The 21,553-nt window shown below is 36.1% G+C and overlaps 1 protein-coding gene across 2 annotated transcripts in view; it reads right to left on the bottom strand.

Moving 5' to 3' along the window:
• Window positions 1-3,934: 3,934 nt before the first annotated feature.
• The window catches only part of AP3B1 (adaptor related protein complex 3 subunit beta 1), a 269,031-nt gene continuing 251,412 nt past the window's right edge, over window positions 3,935-21,553 (bottom strand). The window contains exons 26-28 of one of the 2 annotated variants that reach the window (XM_053587990.1): window positions 16,438-16,576; window positions 5,079-5,114; window positions 4,531-4,661 (exon numbers count right to left, since the gene is read on the bottom strand). In XM_053587990.1, the coding sequence (XP_053443965.1) occupies window positions 5,084-5,114; window positions 16,438-16,576 (170 nt within the window). In that variant the 3' untranslated portion in view covers window positions 4,531-4,661; window positions 5,079-5,083. Of the gene's footprint in view, window positions 4,662-5,078; window positions 5,115-16,437; window positions 16,577-21,553 lie in introns of both variants that reach the window. The other variant, XM_053587979.1, reaches the window with a different exon arrangement.

Genomic DNA, 21,553 nt, shown 5'->3' with positions numbered 1-21,553 from the left:
GACCTGGTCAGCTTCCCTGCCCCAGATCGACCTTCCCAGACTCTCCTGTCTACTGATCACTTCTTCTTGTGCACCCAACAGCACTTACTGATGCCATTGATAAAATTAGTCACGCCACGGCCTCACAAACCATTTCTGTTTTCAAACAACGATGTTCCAAGTTTGTTGGTCACGTGATCACGTGGAATCTAAAACATTTTTCCTCAGAAAACAATTATGCAAGGTGGTTAGCTTCCCAGGTTTGATCAGAAAATTCTGCTTACTTACTCCGTGAAACAACTGAAAAGTGGCAGAGAAAAAAAGGTAGTTACCAAAACAAAGAGAGAGTAAGGCATTCATTTAGCACAGAGATTTTCAACGGGTGGATTGTGAAAATTTTTAAAGGTCATTAAATTATTTTTGAAAGAAGTTCAAAGCACAGTGCTTAATAATCATTATTAGAAGTGACTAATCATCATTATTTTTATTTTTTTTGAGACAAGAGTCTATGTCGCTCTCGGTAGAGTGCGGTGGCGTCACAGACAGCAACCTCAAACTCTTGGGCTCAAGCGATTCCCTTGCCTCTCAGCCTCCCAGGTAGCTGGACTACAGGCCCCCGCCACAATGCCCGGCTATTTGTTTACTTGTTTAGCAGGCTCCAGGCGGGTTCAAACCCACCAGCCCCAGTGGATGTGGCTGGCATCCTAACTGCTGAGCTACGGGCACTGAGCCTTAACTATTTTTTTTTTTAATCAACATAACTTTAAGCGTGCCACGGAAGTAACCATAGGTTTAAGTGTGCTGTGAGATTAAAAAAAAAAAAGGTTGAAAAACACTGGTTCAGCATGTTGAACACATAAAGGAGATGGAGACTCCGTGAAGATTCAGAAAAGAACATTCTTGTCCAGCTGACGCTGTATTTTTCCATTAAACACAAAAACACAAAAACACAATTTCCATTCATCTAAGACCACAACTAACACTATCATAAACTCGACAACCCTAATTTTTTTGTTGTTGTTGCTGCTTCCCCAAAATCTTAGGATGAGAATGAAAGTGATTGTGAAAACTTTTCCTGAGGCAACAGGTCAAGTTGGAAGGCAGAGTGAAAAAAGAAGAGGATTTTAAAAGGCAAGAAGAGTCAGAAAGTAACTGTCTTTCAATTAACTGACCTCTAATTAGATGGAAGAAACAAGCGTGTACCCATGGCTGGCCAGTCCGGTCCAGTCACCTGTGTAAGGAGGCCATGGAGGTGAGGAGATGGGTAAAGCTGCTGGACCAGGTGCCCCAAGGCGGTGGGGGCAGTACATAAGCAAAAATGTGTTTGCACACCAGGGCTCCCGGACTTGGGCAAGTCCACATGGCCATTTCTTTGTTGCCGGTTAAGACTGCAGGTTTCCTGGGTGGGTGGGCGGCATAACCTCCATTTAACCAGGCCCCGGAGGAAGCTGACTGTAGTTCTCCACATTCGTGACGGATACAGTCTTTCAGCAGGAAGGGGAGAGCAAGGCTTTGCTCATTTTGTGTTATAACATGGGGCTCTTTCCCCCCTTCTCATTGCGTAAAAAAGGATTTTTCTCTCCTTTTAAACAAAGTCCCCTGTGAGATCAGAGAGATTACAGAAAGGGAACAAAGGACAAAGATCTTAGGTTTCTCTTAACTGGTCCAACTTTTCTTTTTTAAAATCCCCCTTTGTATTATTCGTCATTCTGGACTCTTTAGCTTCTAATAGAACGTCTAAATTCTTAGCAATAGAAACACAGGTTGTAAGGGCAAACTCTTTGTAAGCTATTATGTTCATATGTTTGCAAGTAGTTATTGGGAAGGGCAAGTAGACAGTATTTTAATTTGATAAGTGCATTGTTAAAAGTCTCTTCCCAGAAAAAAATTATGCTTTCCTTATGATAAATAAAGCAAATGTATTGTGGTATCAAAAATGAGGCTCCATCTGAAATATACTGAGAGTCATTCTTCAAGATCGGTGTACATAAAATGTCTCATTAAGTGAACATTAAAATGAAAAAATATAGCTAGAATTAAGGATTCAACATTGACTAACTCGACTCAATGGAACAATTTAAAGATAATCATGGATTATGATAAAGTTAAAGGAAATACGAGGCAGGAACTGTGAATCACTGTACCAAAAAAAGAAAAAAAAAAAAATCCAAACCTTCAACTTAGGCCTTTGGTCATTTTCTGATTTATGAAAAAAAAAAAAAAAACCCCCAAACATTTAATGATATTAAGCTATTGATGTTAAAATGGTTTCAACTGTTAATTCATGCTATAATTAATAACATTCTATGCACTGGTTCATAATACATTATTGATTTAAAATAATTGTAAAAGTGAAAAGCCCAAAATAATTTATTCAAAAGTAAAATGCTGCTGGAATTTCTTTAGTTAAAAAAAAAAATACAAATGTGTGAACTATTTTTAACTATGAGTGCCCTGATTTAAGGAACATAAAATCTTTCTAAGATCATAACATGCACTTTTCCATTGGCCTCATGATTATGTGTTTTTTCTCCCAGAAAATGCAGGTATTTAGCCTGTTAAATTCTGTATACTATTTCGAAAAGTTGTTGACTTAAAATCCAAAGTTATGAAGCCCTGAGAAATAGGGTTAATAATGGAAATGCCAAGGGGCATTAACTACCCAGCATCGCAGGCTCCAGAGGGAAGTGGGCCATGTGGCTTCTATGGCAATACTTCTCTTCCTTCAGATTCACTGTTATATTTCAGGAGCACGAAAATCAAATAATTTTGTTTATTTTCACTTCCTCACAAGCTTGAAAATTTAAATAATTTTTCCAGTTTGTTTTGTTCTCAATATGTATGCCCCAAGAATATGTCATTCTTTTCTTACTACTCTTTGTATATGATCTATGATGATTCAATGTATACGTACTTCTTTTGTCTTTTTAATTTTATTTTCAGATTAATATGAAGGTACAAACAATTAGGTTACAGTATGTGTGTTGTTACGTAAGGTCCTGTCGTAGCTGTGTTCCCCCACCAGGAGGTGTGCCATGTACCCCCTTACACTGTGCCCACTGGTGGGAGCTCACCCATCCCCCTTCCCTCTTCCCCCTCCCAAGCCCCTCCCCTAACTTGAATTTGAATTGTTTGGACGCATTTCAGTCTATGGGTTCATATTACTATTGAGTACACTGGGTACTTGCTTTTCCATTCTTGTGATACTTTTCCCTTTTACTTAAAAAAAAATCATTATGTGCTCTATATGAAAAGACCTGACTAGTTGATAGTATCCTAAAGACCATTACCTTGCATCTGAAAAGAAATAAAATTTCAACTAGTTTTAAAAAGCTATGAAAGTATTAGAAAATTTTTCTGATTATATATCTTTTTTTTTGGCCAGGGCTGGGTTTGAACCCGCCACCTCTGGCATATGGGACCAGCGCCCTACTCCTTGAGCCACAGGCGCCACCCTGATTATATAACAATCTTAATAAAAACAGTAACTTGCCAAAGTTAACAAATAAACAAACACTCTAGGGAAAGATGCTAATATGTTGATCACATAGCTATTTAAAAATTTCCTACAAGTTTATATTTGTTTCTACCAAAGTTAGGCACCAAGATTTGTAAAGGAAAAAGGAGATTCAAAGAATTTATTCAACTGATATAATAAGCCTTATAATCTGATCTCTCCTAATAGACTGAAATCGCATGGAAAGGGGTTTTATTTTGCAACATGAAGATTTTTGGTTTTGCCAAAAACCAAAAATGTACCATTTTTCCCCTTTGGGTTAACTACTCTATATCATGATTTGTTTTGAAAATGTTTTTTTTTTTTCCTTCACTAACTAAACCCCACTGCTTCTCTGCATAATGTGACAAACTGTTTACTTTAGAATAAAGAAACTTTTGCATATAGACTTCAGGACTAGAAATAGTTTCTCTCATTAAAAATACAAAGATAAATTCTATTCAGATGCTAGTTTATTTGTCCTATTATTCAGAGATAACTTCATGATGACAGTCGTCAATTATCAATTACAAGACCAGGAAATTCAAAGAAAAATATTTTGCGGAGATCATGTTTTTGTGGCTTTTTTTTTCTGAAAAGGATCCTATCTCATTTTCCCATGCCAAGCTGAGGGGCCATTTAGACTATTTCTTTGCTAATTTTTGCTTATTGTGGAAGGGAAGATGATTTCTAATGAACTTTAAACACCTGAATCGTGTCCATCATCACGGAAAGAGGGGAGAGGACAAGGAGGCCAAAAGAAGAGCAGGACACGGAAAATGCCACGTGGGTTCCAGAGTCGAGACAACTGACAGTGAAGTAGATGTTCTTTGGTTAGCAAAGCGAGGAGGGGGAAGTATTGTGTACATGACAGATACACACTAGCATTCTGAAGCAGGAGGCAAGAATGTCAAGAGTGTATTCTCCCCCCACTGCCAGATGGAAGGGCTATTATTATAAATGGAAGGCAGCGGCACTGGATGCCAGGCACTTGCGTTATGTGCCAGATTCTGAAGTCCAGATGCAAGCAGGTTACCCCTGGGACAGGACAGGCTTCAGTTCCCGCAGCAGAACAGAACCAATCACGGTTTTCTCAGTGTTTATGATAAGCTGGGCTGTCGAGCCTTCCTTCAGTTCCACTGTCACTAGCATCAGTGACCCACTGTGCACAGTCTTAGCTGCAAACCTGGAGGAAAAAAGAGAGAGAGACCTTTGATTACGAGAGGGGGTAAAACTGAGGAGACAGCATAAATTCAAATAGGTTTAAAATCATTCTTGTTCTTTTTTTCAAATGAAACAATTTACTACAGGCTCCTTACTGCCCAAAACTCAAAGCCAAGCATTCTTTGGAAAAAAAAAAAAAAATCAATAAACTGCCCAGCCCATGCTTACCACAAGCAGCTAATTTTAGTGCATCTTTAACATAAAATGGGAAAACGAAGTCTATTTTATGTATTAGTTTGAACGCTAGATGCAGGTGACTAATGCTCCATTACGATATATTTGAGAATCATTCATTCTATATTTAACATTTCACCATGCATAAGGCCATTTCAAATAAGCTGCTGTGTTTTTATTTTTAAAACACATTAAAAAGAAGTACCTTTCTCAAAGAGCTTGAAATTTTAATTCCTCATATCTGAAAATGATCATGCAAGAAATTAGATAATTTTAGGTACATCATAAAATTCTTACTAAGTTTCAATGAATTCACTTATATAAAAATATTCAAATTCAATCTCTAATTAAAGTTAATGATGACATGAAACCCAATCACGTGACAGCTAAATGTAACCTCACCCTTCCCTTCTTTTTCATGTGTAGAATATAAGATCCTTCTTTTTTCTTTAGACTATAATAGAGGAAACTTAAGGTCTAATGCTCTATAACTAAATTCCGAGACATGAAGAACCTACTAATTACAAGGAATTAGAAGCAAAACTAGCCTTTTAAGCACTGCAATTGACTGAAAAGCTGTTGGGAGCACAATGAACTTCTGTCAATCCTGCTAATTCATTCTGCATGCACAGTTGAGCCCCGGAGATGAGGAGGAAGAGGACAAGACCCTCCCAAGCCTCCATTTTCCACATGGAGCTCAGTCCACGCATTTTGTGGGGGGAGGGGAGGGGGTTTGATTGTAGGGATGACTGGAGAAAAACAAAGTTGCTGCACATGAGCTTTTGAAAACACTAACAAGTGTAGAGCAGGTCTGCGACCTGCTGTGACCCCACTTTGCAGGGCCAATCCCCTTTCCCCTTTCTGTATGACACGTGTCTGAATCTGAGCCATCTGCCTCAATTTGCGCAACATCTTCAGCCACAATGGCACCCCGTTAGCCTTGACAACAGCTCACAATACATAAAAATAAAACTGCCGTGCTGCGGACTATTCAAGAGCAAACCAACTGGTCAGTGTCTCATGACTGACAATTAGCATGGGCCTTGCACAGAGCCCACATCGTCCTCAGGGATCTGTTTAATTACCATTAACATAAAAGAGGGAGTTTATCAGGAGACACTCAGAAAAACTTCACTCCCAACTTAATTAAAATATTAGCCACTTAAGCAGGAAGCAGATTCTCTTTAAATGAAAAGTAATTTCTTTTTTGAGTTTTTAAAAAATGACATCAAGCTCTCCTAATGCATTAGACTGATTTTGACTTTTTTTTTTTGACTTTTTTTTAGACAAGCCATTTTTGGCCTCCATAAAATCATAAAAATCGGTTTTTCAGCAATAATTAGAATAATGCATCAAAAGCAAAACAAATATGCTAATTTCACCAAATTGAAAATATTATCACCACTTTGAATTTGTGTTTTAAAATGTTAGCTAATGGGTTGTTGACAAAGTATGTGAGAAACCTTCTGAGTCATTTATTTGTGTACTTTCTACAAACCATGCTGCAAACTTGCAAGAAATCTCAAAGAGCAGTTTTCCTACTGAGAGAAGCAATTAGAGGTAACCAGTTGAGGAATATTATCATACCAATGTTTTCAAAGATGTTTCCATAAACCTCTTAACATACACCTCCATCTGCTTTTTAGACATACACCCAAGAGATGAGGAACTGGGCACCAATTTTATCTGTGAGAACAAGAAGATCACCAGCCCCCAAATGCTCTTTCTTTCTGTAGCTCCCTACAGGTTTATGCATTTCTTTTGCCTGAATTTTGAAGGGTCTTCTCCACATAGGAGAATGTTGTTTCTGTATTTCTGTTAAACCATGTTACTAAAAAACACGATGTGGCTCTATTTTCCCATATATTTATGCAACTTTTCTGGTCGTGGTGTCTGTAACGCATTCAACAAATATTTCAACAGAGGTTCCCTATTTCTGACAGGGTTATAATTATGTAAACAATGGTCTTATTAGTTAGTCCCTTTATTTACTTAATACTTGTGTCTTGGGTCCATACAGAAGGAGATGACGTCTGAATGGGAACACAAAAGCACTGTCGTTTGAATTTCAGGGCTGCACAGCCCCAAGGAACTGTTATCCCTTTTCTATTAAAAACAAACAAACAAAAAACCCCAAAAAACCTTAGAGTCAATGTTACAATTAAAACAAATTTGGCAGAGACAAATGTCAATTTTGGTGTATGTTTATGGAGATTAAAATTAGTAGCCTGTACATGTTTCTGAAATCCTATTACCACAAAACTCTCAGTCCTCTAAAGAACAGGGGTATGAAGGAAGAGGCATTTGCTTCCATTGCAGTGGAAACAAGTCTATGCAAAATCATCCTAGCAACAAAATCTTTGCCTTTATTAACTAGGTCTCTATGTTCTAGCGACCACAAATGGCAGCAGGAATGTTTTAAAGCAGAAGGACTAGAAGATCAGATGTTCCGACATTCTCATTTCACAGTTCAGAAAGGATGTATTTAATTGGAACACGGTGTGATCACAATTGGTTTGTTTTAGCCCCTGGAAGGCAAAAGCGCTCCCCCAAAATTTATTCATCATTTACCTCCTGAACAAGCTGTAATCTAACATACATTTAAAAAGATAGTCTTAGAAAGATAGCTAGATAATAATAAATAGCTAGCTTTTGGATGTAAGAAACACGGATTATAAAGTCAGCCCTTATATATTAAACTTAATGGCCGGCATCAAAACCTCTACACTTGGCCTCAAGCTAAGAAGACATGACAAAGAATCTTCAACAGGGATGAGAAGTTTTTGATCACTGTAACGATGACTGTCGTGATCATTTATTAAGCGCTTACTGTGTGTCTGGCAGGGGATTCTAAGTATTTCACTTGCATTATTTCATTTAATTCTATAAAGTGGGTCACTTTATAGATGAGGAAACTGAGGCTCGCAGAAGTCAAAGTATTTGCTCAGAGACAGACAACTAGTGAATGGTTGAGCAGAAATTTGAACTCAAGCATTCTGATTCCAGGTCTCATGCATTCTCTTAATAGATATAAAAAATACCTTTAATCATTCGTTTTTACCAGTCGACAGATAAATGAAGATTTTTTCCTGTCTACCTCACATGCACACAATCTATGATTGTTCCAAAAACTTTAAGAAAGATATTTTTTCCCCCTTACAAACATAGTGTACCTTGACTTTCTCGTATTCTGTAATTCAAAGCCATCTTGACTTGATTCTTTGTCATATTTTACATTTCTGCCTTTAAAGGTTTAAAACATGTTACATATCCCCTACCTGCAACTCCCTGAAGAGACGCTAGCAATGAAAAATATAAAACCTTTTTGAATGGAGCTGTAACACAGGGAGGGGCTGCTGGGAGACCAATCAACCTGGAAAACTGGGAACACCAGAAATGAGAACAAATAAGTGGGCTGACAGTTAAAGATGCATTGCCTACATACGATGGGCTCCACGTTATTAAAAGGACACCGTCGAGATATTTTTCATAATTTTTCATTTCATTCCACCACCAAGCACTCGCTGTTTGTAATCACCAACTCGGAAGGTGAGAATGTTTGGACATATCTGTATTTCATCTTATTAAATGTCTCTTTGTCTATTATCTCTAGCAATTGACATTTAATCTTTGAGGCCTATAAGAATTCTTAAGATTCAAGAAAAAGACACAATAAGCTGTCAAAACTAGAGGAAAAAATGTTTCACTCTTCTTAAAAAGTTATTTTGTCTCACGTGTTATAAAAACAGGCCAAACGGCAACAACAAATTTGAACAAACCTATTATCTGCACTTAAACCACATTTTTTAAAAGATTTGTGACAAACTAGCTATGAATCATAAATGTTCTTTGTTAGAAGGACAAGAAACCTTGTAATTCAAGTGTTCTAACAATTAAAACTGCTAATAGTACAACACGAATCTAAAAATGTTTATCTGAGAGGCTGCCTCAATATCTATGATAGTCACAAATGTTTTTTACACAGAATCAGATTTGCTATACTTAATGCAACAGCCCTAAGACATGCCTTTTTTTCTCTTGGATAGTCTTCCTGGTTTCTGATTTTTCTATTCTGAGTTCAATTTTCTAGTGCTTTCTGTTCTACTGGTTACCAGAAGCTGTGACAATGGCCCACTCAGGCTAAAACTTTTTTCCGCCCCCTACTCTGTACATGAAGCCTTCAATTACTGCCTGCTGAAGCAGACAGAATCCTATTAGTAAGAAAGACGATCACAAGATGCAGTGCCCTGCCCTAGCTGTATAAAAATAATTAGTCCAAAGTTGACAAATGTGTAATGAAGTCGCACAATCACTGTATGTAAGAAATACTGGTTTGAATAAGCCTCCCAGACATCAATACCACGGCATGGGGATTTGAACTGTTATCTTCCAAAGGATTTAAAATTATAAATCCTTATTATCGTGAGTTAATATAGTAGAACATTTTTTAAGTAGGCAGAGAATTTGTAGGTCATAAAAAATTCTACTTTGCTGACTATAAAATTGTATTTTAAAGTTAAGTCCATTACCCTACTGAATTCACAGAGAGGAGAGAAAAAGCATTTAGATGTGATATTCAAGTTTAGAGAATTTATCCAAAGCAATGCATTTTATCTATTTTTTTAAAGATTCCCCAATAATATTGTAGTATTTTCCTCTAACATTCAGTGTAAGAGTTAAAATAAAAAATAAGCTACTATCATAATAAGGACTCTCTATTTTTTATTCTAATCTTTAGTGATGGTATAAAATATTATTTCCCACACTATTATCAGGTCAATGATGCATTCTCTTTCTTTACACAGGAAAACTAAAAATAATCTAAGTACACGTCCTCAAAGAAGACATGAAACAGTCTAGTTATTTCAGAGCATTTCTGGTCTGTTTGGTGGGGGTGAAATTGCTAAACAAATAAATCTTTATCCCATTCTCTCTGATTCCCTACAAAATTATCAACCCAGAAGGAAAACCACCAAGAACACTTTTCTTTCATTTTTACATAAAACAATTATATATTCCTATTAGTAAAACTGTTTCATTAGGGGATATTACCTCACGAATGGTAAAAGTAAGTAAAACTTGAATACGGAATGTTTTTAAGTAAAAATCAGCTGTGCAGTTTGGTTACTTCTGAAATATCCAAATATGCTTTCTGTGTAAAAACTGAGGTCCGCATTTGTTTTTCAATAAAATGCTATTCAGGGAGCCTGCAGGGTCCAAAGCAGTCGGATAAAAAGGCAGTGCTGCCCTCTGGTGGCAACCACCACCGCGAAGCTTTGTTTTGATTGCTAAGTAGGTTGCAGGGATCTTCAGCCCCATTCAAGAGACCCCAAATTTGCCATCCTGTAGAAAAGACCTAAGCTTGATATTTTTATATCAACAACTGTTTATACAAAATTTTGTTCAAGGGGAGATGAAGCAGATTTACAGAACTTACAAAATTTGGGCACCAAGACATTGAATGTTATTCGATAAGCAAAAACTGTTTTTTATTGTAATTCTCACAAATTACCCAGAATTCAAATCTCATATAGTTACCAGGAAAAAATTAAAAAAAAAAAAACCAATAAAAATGGCAACTCAGAGGTTAATTAACCTCTGAACAGAAGAAAGGGAAGTATTAGAGACCTCATTAAGAAGTGACTAGGCATTTGAGTTTGCAACTCTAGCACTGATAAGATCTGTCACAAAGGTCTCCAAAAAATATTGAGTGAAGGAGTTAAACACTATAGATCTTTTAGGATACAAACAATACCAGTATCTCCTCTATTAGCAACCTCTAAACAGGTATATGTTAATGGTCATTAACTGGATGAGTTTAAGGCCTAGAAATGAAACAAGTTGTTTTTTTATCTGTACTTTCACTAAATAACCAGGTTTTTATTTTAAACCTGAAATAAACTGTGTCTCTATGTGTTGACAAATTAAAAAGTTGACTGCCAGGTTGCCATGGATACACTATTCCATTCAGAGCACCAGACTTCCCTAAGAGTTAAGGACCTAAGTGACAATAGTAAAACAACATTTATTCTACTAAGATTATAATTATGCACAAGTTGCGTATGTTAAAAACTTGCAAATTAAAAAAGGGACAGGTAAACAAAATCGAAACCACTAATTAAGATATACAAGGGGAAAAAGTGAAGGTAAGTACTGAATACAAGTTAATAATGAAAGTCCTTCTAAGATCTTAATAAATAAGCTCAGAGCTAACGAGAATCACAGCAGAGACAAGGCATTCCATCTTCATTCAAACATCACATTTTCTTCCTGGTTGATTTGTTCTTGAAAGGGCAAAATGAGTAGGTAGCGTGACAATGCTTTTCAACAATACTATTGTATACAAATGTCGGAATTCCTAAAAATGGCTTAAAATGTGAAATGGTTACGACTGCTCACAAAGACCAGCTTTTCCTTATGACTTAAGACTGTTTCATAGACACCACTGTCTTGTATCCTAGATCACCATTTTGCTACAGCACATGGGGGTAAATACAGGAAAAAGCTATAGCAAATGCCTCCTCTGTCACCTTACTGACTAATCTGTAGAAAAGGACATATATAAACACAGAAAAATATTTTAACATGTGTCATGTGGCATTAACTCTTGATAATTTACGGTAGCCTCAAACTGTGAACTTGAGAACATCTGCCTTCTAACAGCTTGGAATACTGGCTCAGATACACACTCCTGGGCCCTCTCCCAGAAGTACTGAAGGTGAGTTTTGGGGGTACGTTTCAGAAATCTGAGTTTTACACAAACTCCCACATGGTTTTTCATATAGAAAAACCCTTAGAGATCTCAGAGGTACAGATTTTTAGTTTGCTTTTTTGGTCACTGTACCACTCATTAGTACTGCTATCAAAGGACAAGTGATGTCATACAAGCAAAATACCTCAGTTCTACATTGCTAAATACAAACCTCCTTCATAAACCCTTCCATGGTATATCTCAGAGGATCACAAGACATTATTTTCTGGCCCCGGATGAACCCAAGATTCCCACATTGAGTCCTCTAATCTCTTCCCTTTTTTTTTTTTGTAGAGACAGTCTCACTTTATGGCCCTCGGTAGAGTGCCATGGCATCACACAGCTCACAGCAACCTCCAGCTCCTGGGCTTAAGCGATTCTCTTGCCTCAGCCTCCCGAGTAGCTGGGACTACAGGCGCCCGCCATAGCACCTGGCTATTTTTTTGTTGCAGTTTGGCAGGGGCTGGGTTTGAACCCGCCACCCTCGGCATATGGGGCCGGCACCCTACTCACTGAGCCACAGGCGCCGCCCTAATCTCTTCCCTTAAAACACATTCATCCTGCACAGCCCATCCACACAGGGGCAGGAGGCTGCCCACTTTGCCCTTTATATTTACTTTATGTGTTGGTTTATTAGTGTTATCTTCAGTGTTATACTTTAAGACTTTTACAATGTATAGTTTATCTCATTAGATGAGAATATCTAACATAGGATATGAAGCTATTCTGCCCCATATTTAATAAATGCTCTTTGATGGTGACAGCACTTCTCATCTCTGCATCATGTGGTAACTATAATTTGCAAAACAGCAGCTTGGCACAAGGGTCATCACTCTGTAGAGCTCAGAAAGATGATTTTGTTCTCAAAGAGCCGCTCTTTCAAGTAACTACTACAGAAATGAAAATAAAGTTGAGCCTTTCAATGGTTCATCTTTTGGCTTTCTAATCGGATCACTCATTTAGAAAACCAAAACCAAATATAATCTAACAGCAGATAAGTTTTCTCAAATGACCTTTGAAAGTGTTAATATATAAGGAACGTTCTTGGTTTCTGAGGTGAATCCCAATAACGTGACTTTTAATTGACGTTTTCTTAAATGAGGGGCATTTTCTGTGGATGTGTTAGAGAACCCATTTTTTATTAAGTGTTCAATTAAAATTAGTATTTTATACCATGATATACTTCTGCATATTATGAAGGTTCACTTTTACATAGATAATTCTTATATTATTTCTTTATCTGATATTTAATGTAAAAATATTTAAATTTTGAAAAGTAGTTGTAATAAATGATTCCAAAAGTAAGCAATGGGACCTTTGTTCCCTGAATAGTTAGAAAGAATACACTATGCACTCTGGTAGCCCAAGGTGAGAGCATCATCTGTGGTCAGGAGTCTGAGACCAGCCTGAGCAAGAGTGAGACCCCGTCTCTATAAAAAATAGAAAAATTGGCCAGGTGAGGTGACGTGCCCCTGTAGTACCAGCTTCTCAGGAAGCTGAGGCAGGAGAACTGCTTGAGCCCAGGAAGTTTGAAGTTACAGTGAGTTCTGATGACGCCACTGCAAGAATAACTAATTCTTATTAAAAGTCCTCTCAGAAAACGGTCTAGAAAAATTAAACAGAACATAATCCAGCCAAGAATAATTTATTGAAATTTTTACTCTCTTAAACTACTAATGGTCAAAATGCTTTTCACACTTGGTGTTTTTTGAAATAACCCTAAACCGATTACCATAAATAAATATTAGACTGACTTTGGTCCTACTTGTCATAAACTCAGGAAAGCAACCATGATAAATAAAGGAATCATTCACAATCTCATAGGGGTTTCAATTTATTAGATCATTAATAATTAAATTACATATAAGCTTAGCTATAGAAACTCATGAATCCCATAATGAAATTTATATAACTCAATAAAGAAGTAAATTGTTAATTTCTGTTATTATAAACTGTAATAGCTATTTCAATTTGAAGGAAATTAAGAAAAGCATTAATAAATGTTTATTTTTGTTTTAATTGCTACAGCATGGAAGAATGGCAAAAAGTGTTACATGTTATGGGATAACAATTTGTATCAATTTGGTATGAAAAACACACATAACTTTAGGTTTATTGCCTGGAAGCTTTCTAACATTTAGAACATTATTACTGCCACACTTTAGCTATCAAAGGAAACATGAAATATTTTCAAGTCAGTGTGGTGGTCCTTGAGAAGCCAGTTAAGACAGCACAGCCCATTCTCAAGTCCGCATGGGCATTTTATTCACTCTGCAGCAACTTGGGCTCCTCCCCCAGGTTACAGAACGGAACACCAGGCCGCTGACCATAGCACTGCTAAGTGTTAAGACATCGTGCAGGGGGACCGTGAACACTGCAATCGAGCTCAATTTCTACCGTCTACGGTCAAATATAAATGGCTCTTCACTGTGTGTCTCCCTTGTATGAGCATGGGTAACTGAGAATTGACTGTAATTTTAACTTCAATCCTTTGAACCAATAAGATGAGTTACTGGCAAACTACGCTTTAATAAGAATTACATAACTGTGCTAACTTTCTAGTCTGTCTCTTTAAAGAAAGATAGTGTTCGTGTTATGTGGCTTTGTGACTTTTTTCTTCTAAAAAAAAAAACAATCGGGAAGGCGGCCATTACTTTCAGAAAAGTTTGATAAAAAAAAAAAAAACCCTGCATACAAAACAAAATAAAATCTAAACCAGAAGTTCCAACGGAAACAATGGCCACTCTCTATTTGCTTATTTCACAAAAGAATGTATTTTTAAAAAGATTGCTGTATTGCGGGTACAAGATGAGCCAGGTAGAATTTCAACCTGAATAAACTAAAAGTCACAGTTGATATATGATATTTTGGTGTTTTAAAATTTTAATAATTCCAAGGACCCACAAATAAAACAGCTTCTGTTAGAGGAAATCATCTAGGAATGTGAAAAGAAGTATTCTAAGCAGAAAAAAGTAAAAGAGGTAAACTGAGAATGGATATATTTATTTTCACTGAAAAGACTTTCTGTTTATTTTTTTTTTTTCCCCTGTTGAACATCATCAACTGACAAATAAGTTGTATTTGCATGGTGGTGCCTACAATGACTTTACATTCATTTTCTTATTTTATCACCACACTATATATAATAGTTTGTCATAAATTAAGAAATGAAGGCATTTGCCCTCTCGAGCAACTCACTTAAGGACCCTCTAATCTTTTATTTATTTATTTTTTAAATAGGTTTTATTTTATTTATTTATTATTATTATTTTTTTTTTTTTTTGGCGTCACAGCTCACAGCAAGTTCCAACTCCTGGGCTTAGGCGATTCTCTGCCCCCTCCTGGGTAGCTGGAACCACAGGTGCCCATCACAACGCCAGGTATTTTTTCTTATGGTTTGGCCAGGGCCGGGCTTGAACCTGTCACCTCTGGTATGTGGGGCTGGTACCCTAACTCAATGAGCCACAGGCGCTGCCCCTCTAATCTTTTATAAAAAAGAAAGTGAAAGGTGAATCTATGTTTGGACTTGTACAGATGCAGTTTTCACTCTGCCACAGTACAGTGAAATTAGGCAGCTCTGGACACAGGAAAGGCAGCCCAGCTCTTCTGAAGTCAAATATAATGTTCTTCAGCGACTATCCCAGAATTTCATTTCAGGCTCTCCCTTTTCCCCTGCCACCCATTTCCAAACACATAAGGAATCTGAAGCCTACAGGAAGAAGTTAGAACTTGCCAAAGATTACCAAGACAATCATAAGGGCAGAACCAGGTCTAAAACGCCAATCACCTGGAGCCCTTTTTACATGGCAGGCACATTTTCTGTTCCTGTGCTATTTAAAAAATTTGTTTAAAGGTCTGAAAGCCTTCTCTCTGATTCTACATTTATATTCTATAATTGATTAATATATATAAGGAAAGGTAAACTAAATATAGTGTGTAGATTTTTTTTTTTGATATACAGTCTCACTATGTTGCCCTTGGTAGAGTGCTGCAACATCACAGCTTACAGCAAACTCAAACTCTTGGGCTTAAGTGATTCTCTTGCCTCAGCCTCCCGAGTAGCTGGGATTACAGGTGCCTGCCACAATGCCCGGGTATTTTTGGTTGCAGCTGTTACTGTTGTTTAGCAGGTCCGGGCCGGTCTCGAACCTGCCAGGTTTGGTGTAAGTGGCTGGTGCCCTACCCACCGAGCTATAGGTGCCAAGCCAGTGTGTAGATATTTTTAATGACATAAGTATGCCTGTCATGGGATGGTTTGCAATGAATTCTCTTAAGCTCACAGAGAATTATGTAACAACTACACGAATAGGGGATAATTATTTTTATCTTCGTTTTCATTTAAAGCCACTAGCACTCATAAAAAAAAAAATGCAGTCTTTATTAGTGAGAGGCAATCTTAGGACTGCTATCAAAACGGAATCTGTACGTAGTACCCAAACTTCCTCCCTTTCTATTAAAAAAGTCAACTCCACTGCTTTGTAAGTTAGTTCTTCCTGAAAATCTACTGAATCCAGTAACTCTCAACCATCTCATAAAAGGCTTCTTTACAAATTACGAAGCTATTATGAAATATAGATACACCCTGTGTGTCTTTCAGGAAAGACCATACCAGTATAATAAGGATGCTGTGAAGTGGGAGAAGAGGGACTTACCCCAAACCAATCAACCAAATAAACATGCCACCAGGAAAAAAAGAGAGGGTGTGTATATGTATGTAATTTAGAGGTTATTATTTCCAAGGAAAACAACGAATTGTAAATTATGTATTTGTACATACACAAGTTCTCTTCACATGATGTGTTAGTGAACCTACCTCTGTATATTGTCCTGGCCAGAAGGGACTGTGCCGACGTTGGCTACGTTTACAACCTTCTGAAGGATCACAGAGGGAGTGAAATTCTGGGGTGCAGCAACAATTACCGCAGAAGTTTCATTCATTCCTGTTAGCATTCCTGTAAAAGCAAAAGAAGGCTCCCCTTTAACTAATTTCTTTATGAAAATCACATTTAAACAATTTTAAGCTCATGGCCAAAATTTAAAAACCTTTTTTCAACAAAAGAAATAGAAATACCTCTTTGGAACGTAATTTATAATACAATTATCAGAAAATTCAAACTAACTGCATGGTTTCAAAGATTTTTAAAAATCCCCATTATATAGAAAGGTATAAAAATGCAGTCGAATCTCTTTTAATAAACCTAATTTTAGGTAGCATGTAATGGGATAAAAAATTAGACTCATAAAGGTAAAATTTCAATTTTAGACCCTTTTAAAATATACTCAGTCTGGACTTCATATAAACTACCAAGCTTTTCTTTTATCTCTTAGTAATAAATAAGCTTATTTATTATTACTATTTTTTTCTATTCGTTCAACGATCTCTCATCGCCAAATGCTGCTTGAGAGCAAATCAAAGTAATTCTGGAATAGCTAGCAGCATTATCTGATGAACGGCCTCAAAGTGATAGGCTGAAGCTGCCTCGACAATGTCACCAAGTCAGTGAAAATGTCCAAGTATCTACGCTACTCCTAGTGACAACAGTACTTGCCTAGTGAATGGAACTATAGTTGCTGACAGAAACACTCATTAAAATTTCGGAAGTAAAATGCTTGCAAACAAAGGGAAAAATGTGAATGGAATATCTTAAATCCTAGAGACATTTCAAATAGTATTTGGAGAAGAAACTAAGTTAAGCAAAAGCAGGAACAAAATCCAAACAGAGAGAATGCCAGACACGCCATGAACACCAGAATCTCCTGTAAAAATGTTCAGTGAACAAATTCAGTAACATTCCAAACACTTGGGACAAATACTGAACTTTAGAACCCAGGTGAAAAAAAAAAAAAACCAAAATAATTACAATAAATGCCATCTACGTGGATCTGTGAAATAAGTCGTAGACACCTAATGGTATCTATTAAAACTAATAACCTTCTGAGACATTTGATATGTGCACAGTAGTTTACTTATGAAAGATGTATTAAATTTATGAAAATGGTAAAGATTTTCAAGAGACCCTGCACCTTCAGGCCTCTATATTTAATTTAGTCATTTATTGTGAATGCAACATAAAAAAAAAAATCCCTATGATTAGCACTGGGGAGACACTCAAGCCTAACACTGTAAAAAGACATATGTCTTCGCCTACAAAATAGTACCATCTAGCTGCTAACAAGGAGCAGTTTTTCCTAACCACTTTCAAACCCGGGGAACACTATGTTCTGTCTTAGACTGTTTAACTTCAATATTAGGCAAAAGCTTTAAAAACTACACAAGCAGTCAAACACTGCTTTTAAGGAAAGCACAGTGGCTGACCTAACACGGAGAGATGTGTGTACTCATTTAGGGTTTAAACCTTCTCCATTAAGCTCTATTGAAGAGCGACTGCTGAATAAATGAATCCAACTATGTTTATGTTAAAAGCCTGTTTCCCGCAGCATGTAATTAAAGGAAATGTTGTACAAAGCCAGTACTTTTGTCAAGCTCCTGCAAATGGAAAGATAGATAGCACCCAGAGAAGTGAATGCATTGCTTCATATTTAACCTTAACACTCTTGTCATTAATGGTTTGTCTAACTTGTTCTATAAAAGACAAGGTACTGCTCCATTGAAGTAAAATTAAAAAAATCAACTAAACCATGCTTTTCAGAACAGAAGATTCATTATCGTCAGCTAATGTATTGGCATAAAGCAAAGTAACATCCTATCAAGTAAGGCACACATTCAATCTGCCTTCCCACCCCCCTTTATTTTTAACTCATGCTGTTTTATTGTTATAGGCAATTTGTACCACTCAGCATGACAGTGTAAACTGAATCAAGATTAATTTACATGCAAAAGAACACTTAGGAGAGCAGCACGGTAAGCAAATGTATTGTCTCGATTGCTGAGGTGGAAAAAGAACCTGGAAAGAAAAAAAGGTGCTCTAATTAAGGGGCATCAAATATGATTGCTTGTGGTAGTTAAGGGCCAGAAAATAGTAAATGTCTGACCATTTAAAGAATTAGCATCTTGCTAGCTAGGAATCCATAAGATGGATGCATAAATCATAATAAAATTAAGTAAACATTTTAGGTTTCTTAAACTAGAGATTTTTCTAAATGAAAATATATCAGGTATTCTCAAATGAACAAGAAAAAAATATACCAAGGTATCATTAAAAGTTTCTCCTAAAAAAAAAAAAAAAAAGACTACAATACCTATGGCTTGTTCATACATAATAAAGGTAAAATTGCTGGGCAATATTTCAAAATTATCAGACGAAAGAATTTGTGGCTTCATTAGAATTTATCTATATTTTGGTGACAGTAGTCAACAGCAGCTGGAACTGCTAAAAAACAAACTAAATGACGTAAGATAATAAAATTAAAAATTTTTTTCTATGTTTTAGGTTTGTAATTTAATTCACAAGAAGAAAATGAATCAGAGGATGATATAGCTTGGGATAAGCCCTGGCCTTAGGCCTCTTGAAATTAAAACTGTTGGAAGAAATGACTAAACTTTTTAAGTAAAAAAGAAAAGTCATTAAGTTTTCAAAACTCGTAGCAATTAATAAAATCATGCTTCTGTTGAAGGCTCATGATACGATACCCTTCAATATATAGGATAGACCAATCTTTCATTTCATACTTTGACTACTGATCTTATAAACAAGCATGTTTAATGTGAAACCCTAAATGAAACAACTGAGAAAAAGGGATAGATCAGACTGTATAGTAGAAATAAAACTTTTTTGATTTAAAAAATATTAATATTAAATGTAATAATCTGTTAGAACCAATTTTATTTAATATTGTATATATTTTTAATTATGTGCATCTTTAGAAGAAAAAATAGAATCATCTTCCCCAGGTTTCTTATTTACAATTTTTTCGGTTAAATCTTAATTCATTTGGTGCACTTTTTGAGTCTTAAAATATATGCCTTATGAAATGAGATATTAATTATGTAAATTCATTTTATTCAAAGTAGGAAAATCAGTTACAACTAGTGCAATAGTGTGTGCGCACACACACACACTTCTCAAATTTATTTGCATTTTACCTTTCAGAATTTTGCAGTGTAAAATTTTTCCTCACGATTTTCTGTGAGGAAACTGATTTTCATTCTGTTTTAGGATTTTCCATTAGTGACTCATTTCTATGTATCTTTTGTGAAATAAGCTAAGCTCTTACTAGAATAGGGTAACAAATACATGTGTAAAGTTGAGAATTTAGACCTCTATTACCAAACCTGCTGAAATGTATAACTAAAAAGATGCTACTGAAAAGATTCTTTAAACCTGCAGTAAATTTGCTAGCATCAAGTCCCACATCAAAAAATGAATTCAGGAAGACAGAAAGAATGATACAGAGATGCCAAGAGACTTGCAAGGATTTATAAATACTTCATTTAAACAAATTTTCAAATAGCTTTATTCAGAGTAGCCTTTCTGCTCTATTAAACATAGCAAACAGCTGCCAGATTTATTCAGAAAAATAATCAACCACCATAGAAGTAAAATGGCAGAAGAAAAAGGAATTTTGGCAACAGCTCCACAGAGGACCACAGCTTGTCTCCAAGGGCACCTCTCTCAGGCCCTTACGGTTCTGTATGGCTAGTCAGTGAAAATCCCTCAGCCACAGCAGAGCACAAAAAATGTCATCGCAATATCAAGTATTCTAAACAAAAGCTGAGGGAGAGAAAGGGTATATGATGATCTGCTGCTGTAGAGGTACTTCAGCTGTACTTTTCAAAAAAAAGAATATCCCCTTAATGACAAATGTGCCAAAGCCTGTTCAGTCACTGAGCATCACTCACCTTGGTTTGTTGAGCAGATGGAAAGCAGAGAGGCAGGCTTTAGCCAGCGAAGGGTAAGAACAGCAAATATAAGAATCAATTCAATTCGTCAACAGAAAAATAAAATCACAAAGAGAATTTTCTTCTAAAACAATAATCACCTTGCAAGGAAAGCAAATTTTTAATCACTTAAAAATACGGTCCAAGGAAAAAAAGATTACTATTACTTTACAGCCTTGTATGCAATTTTCTTTGTAGGATTCTTTTCTAACAGATCTTTTTGACATTGTGGATCACAAAGGCTTAGAGCAAAAGAAAAAAAAAATTCTTCAGCACTGCAATGATGGCGTGCCAGGAAGCCTGCCCCTCTTTTTAGGTGAAGGTATTTGTGTGTGCCTGGTACCTTCTGGAAGTTGAATGGTTATGACTTAATGACCTCAAAATGAAGGGACGTTTGTTTGATAACACTCTCCAGAGACAACAATAGTTTACACTCTTTTAAAAGTTTTAAAAATTGCTGACGACAGCATTTAAATATGCCCTACTTTTATAAATGTTACCCTTAATTAAAAACAGACAAGACTTTTTCCCTTTACTCACAGATATGGAAAAAAACCAACTCATTTTTTATTAGAAAGTATGCTTGACACTGGGCAAGGATGTTAAACTTGTGTTCCGCCGAAAATATTTTCTTTTTAGGTACATATTTTAAAATGTTTCAGCTGATATATTCTGACAATGTAGCATTTCTTTCATATAGAATTAGGTCAAAAGAAGATACAGGTATTTTAATGCTATAATTAGATAAGGTACTATAATGTGAGTAGGGAAAAATACATTAGTAGGATATAAAAAACATAATATTTATAGTTGTAGGACATTGGTAAGTCCCTAATTCCCGGCACTCTCACTACTATAAAACATATTATTATATCATCAGTTTGATAAACTATAACTCTTAGAATCGCAAAGTTGATTAAGAATCAGTTCATTATTTTGAAGACATATCAATCAATTTTAAAGTATGCCAGGAATGTAGACAAACATTATCTTTAAGGTTACTTTATAGATTCAAAGCATTAACAAAAATTGGAAGATTGTGCAGGGAAGTCAGCATGGCAATTTATTTTATAGAACAGCCAGAAGAATT

This window comes from Nycticebus coucang, chromosome 1, assembly GCF_027406575.1.
Source record: "Nycticebus coucang isolate mNycCou1 chromosome 1, mNycCou1.pri, whole genome shotgun sequence".
Classification (NCBI taxonomy): domain Eukaryota; kingdom Metazoa; phylum Chordata; class Mammalia; order Primates; family Lorisidae; genus Nycticebus; species Nycticebus coucang.
This window is presented reverse-complemented; position numbering and strand designations above follow the sequence as displayed.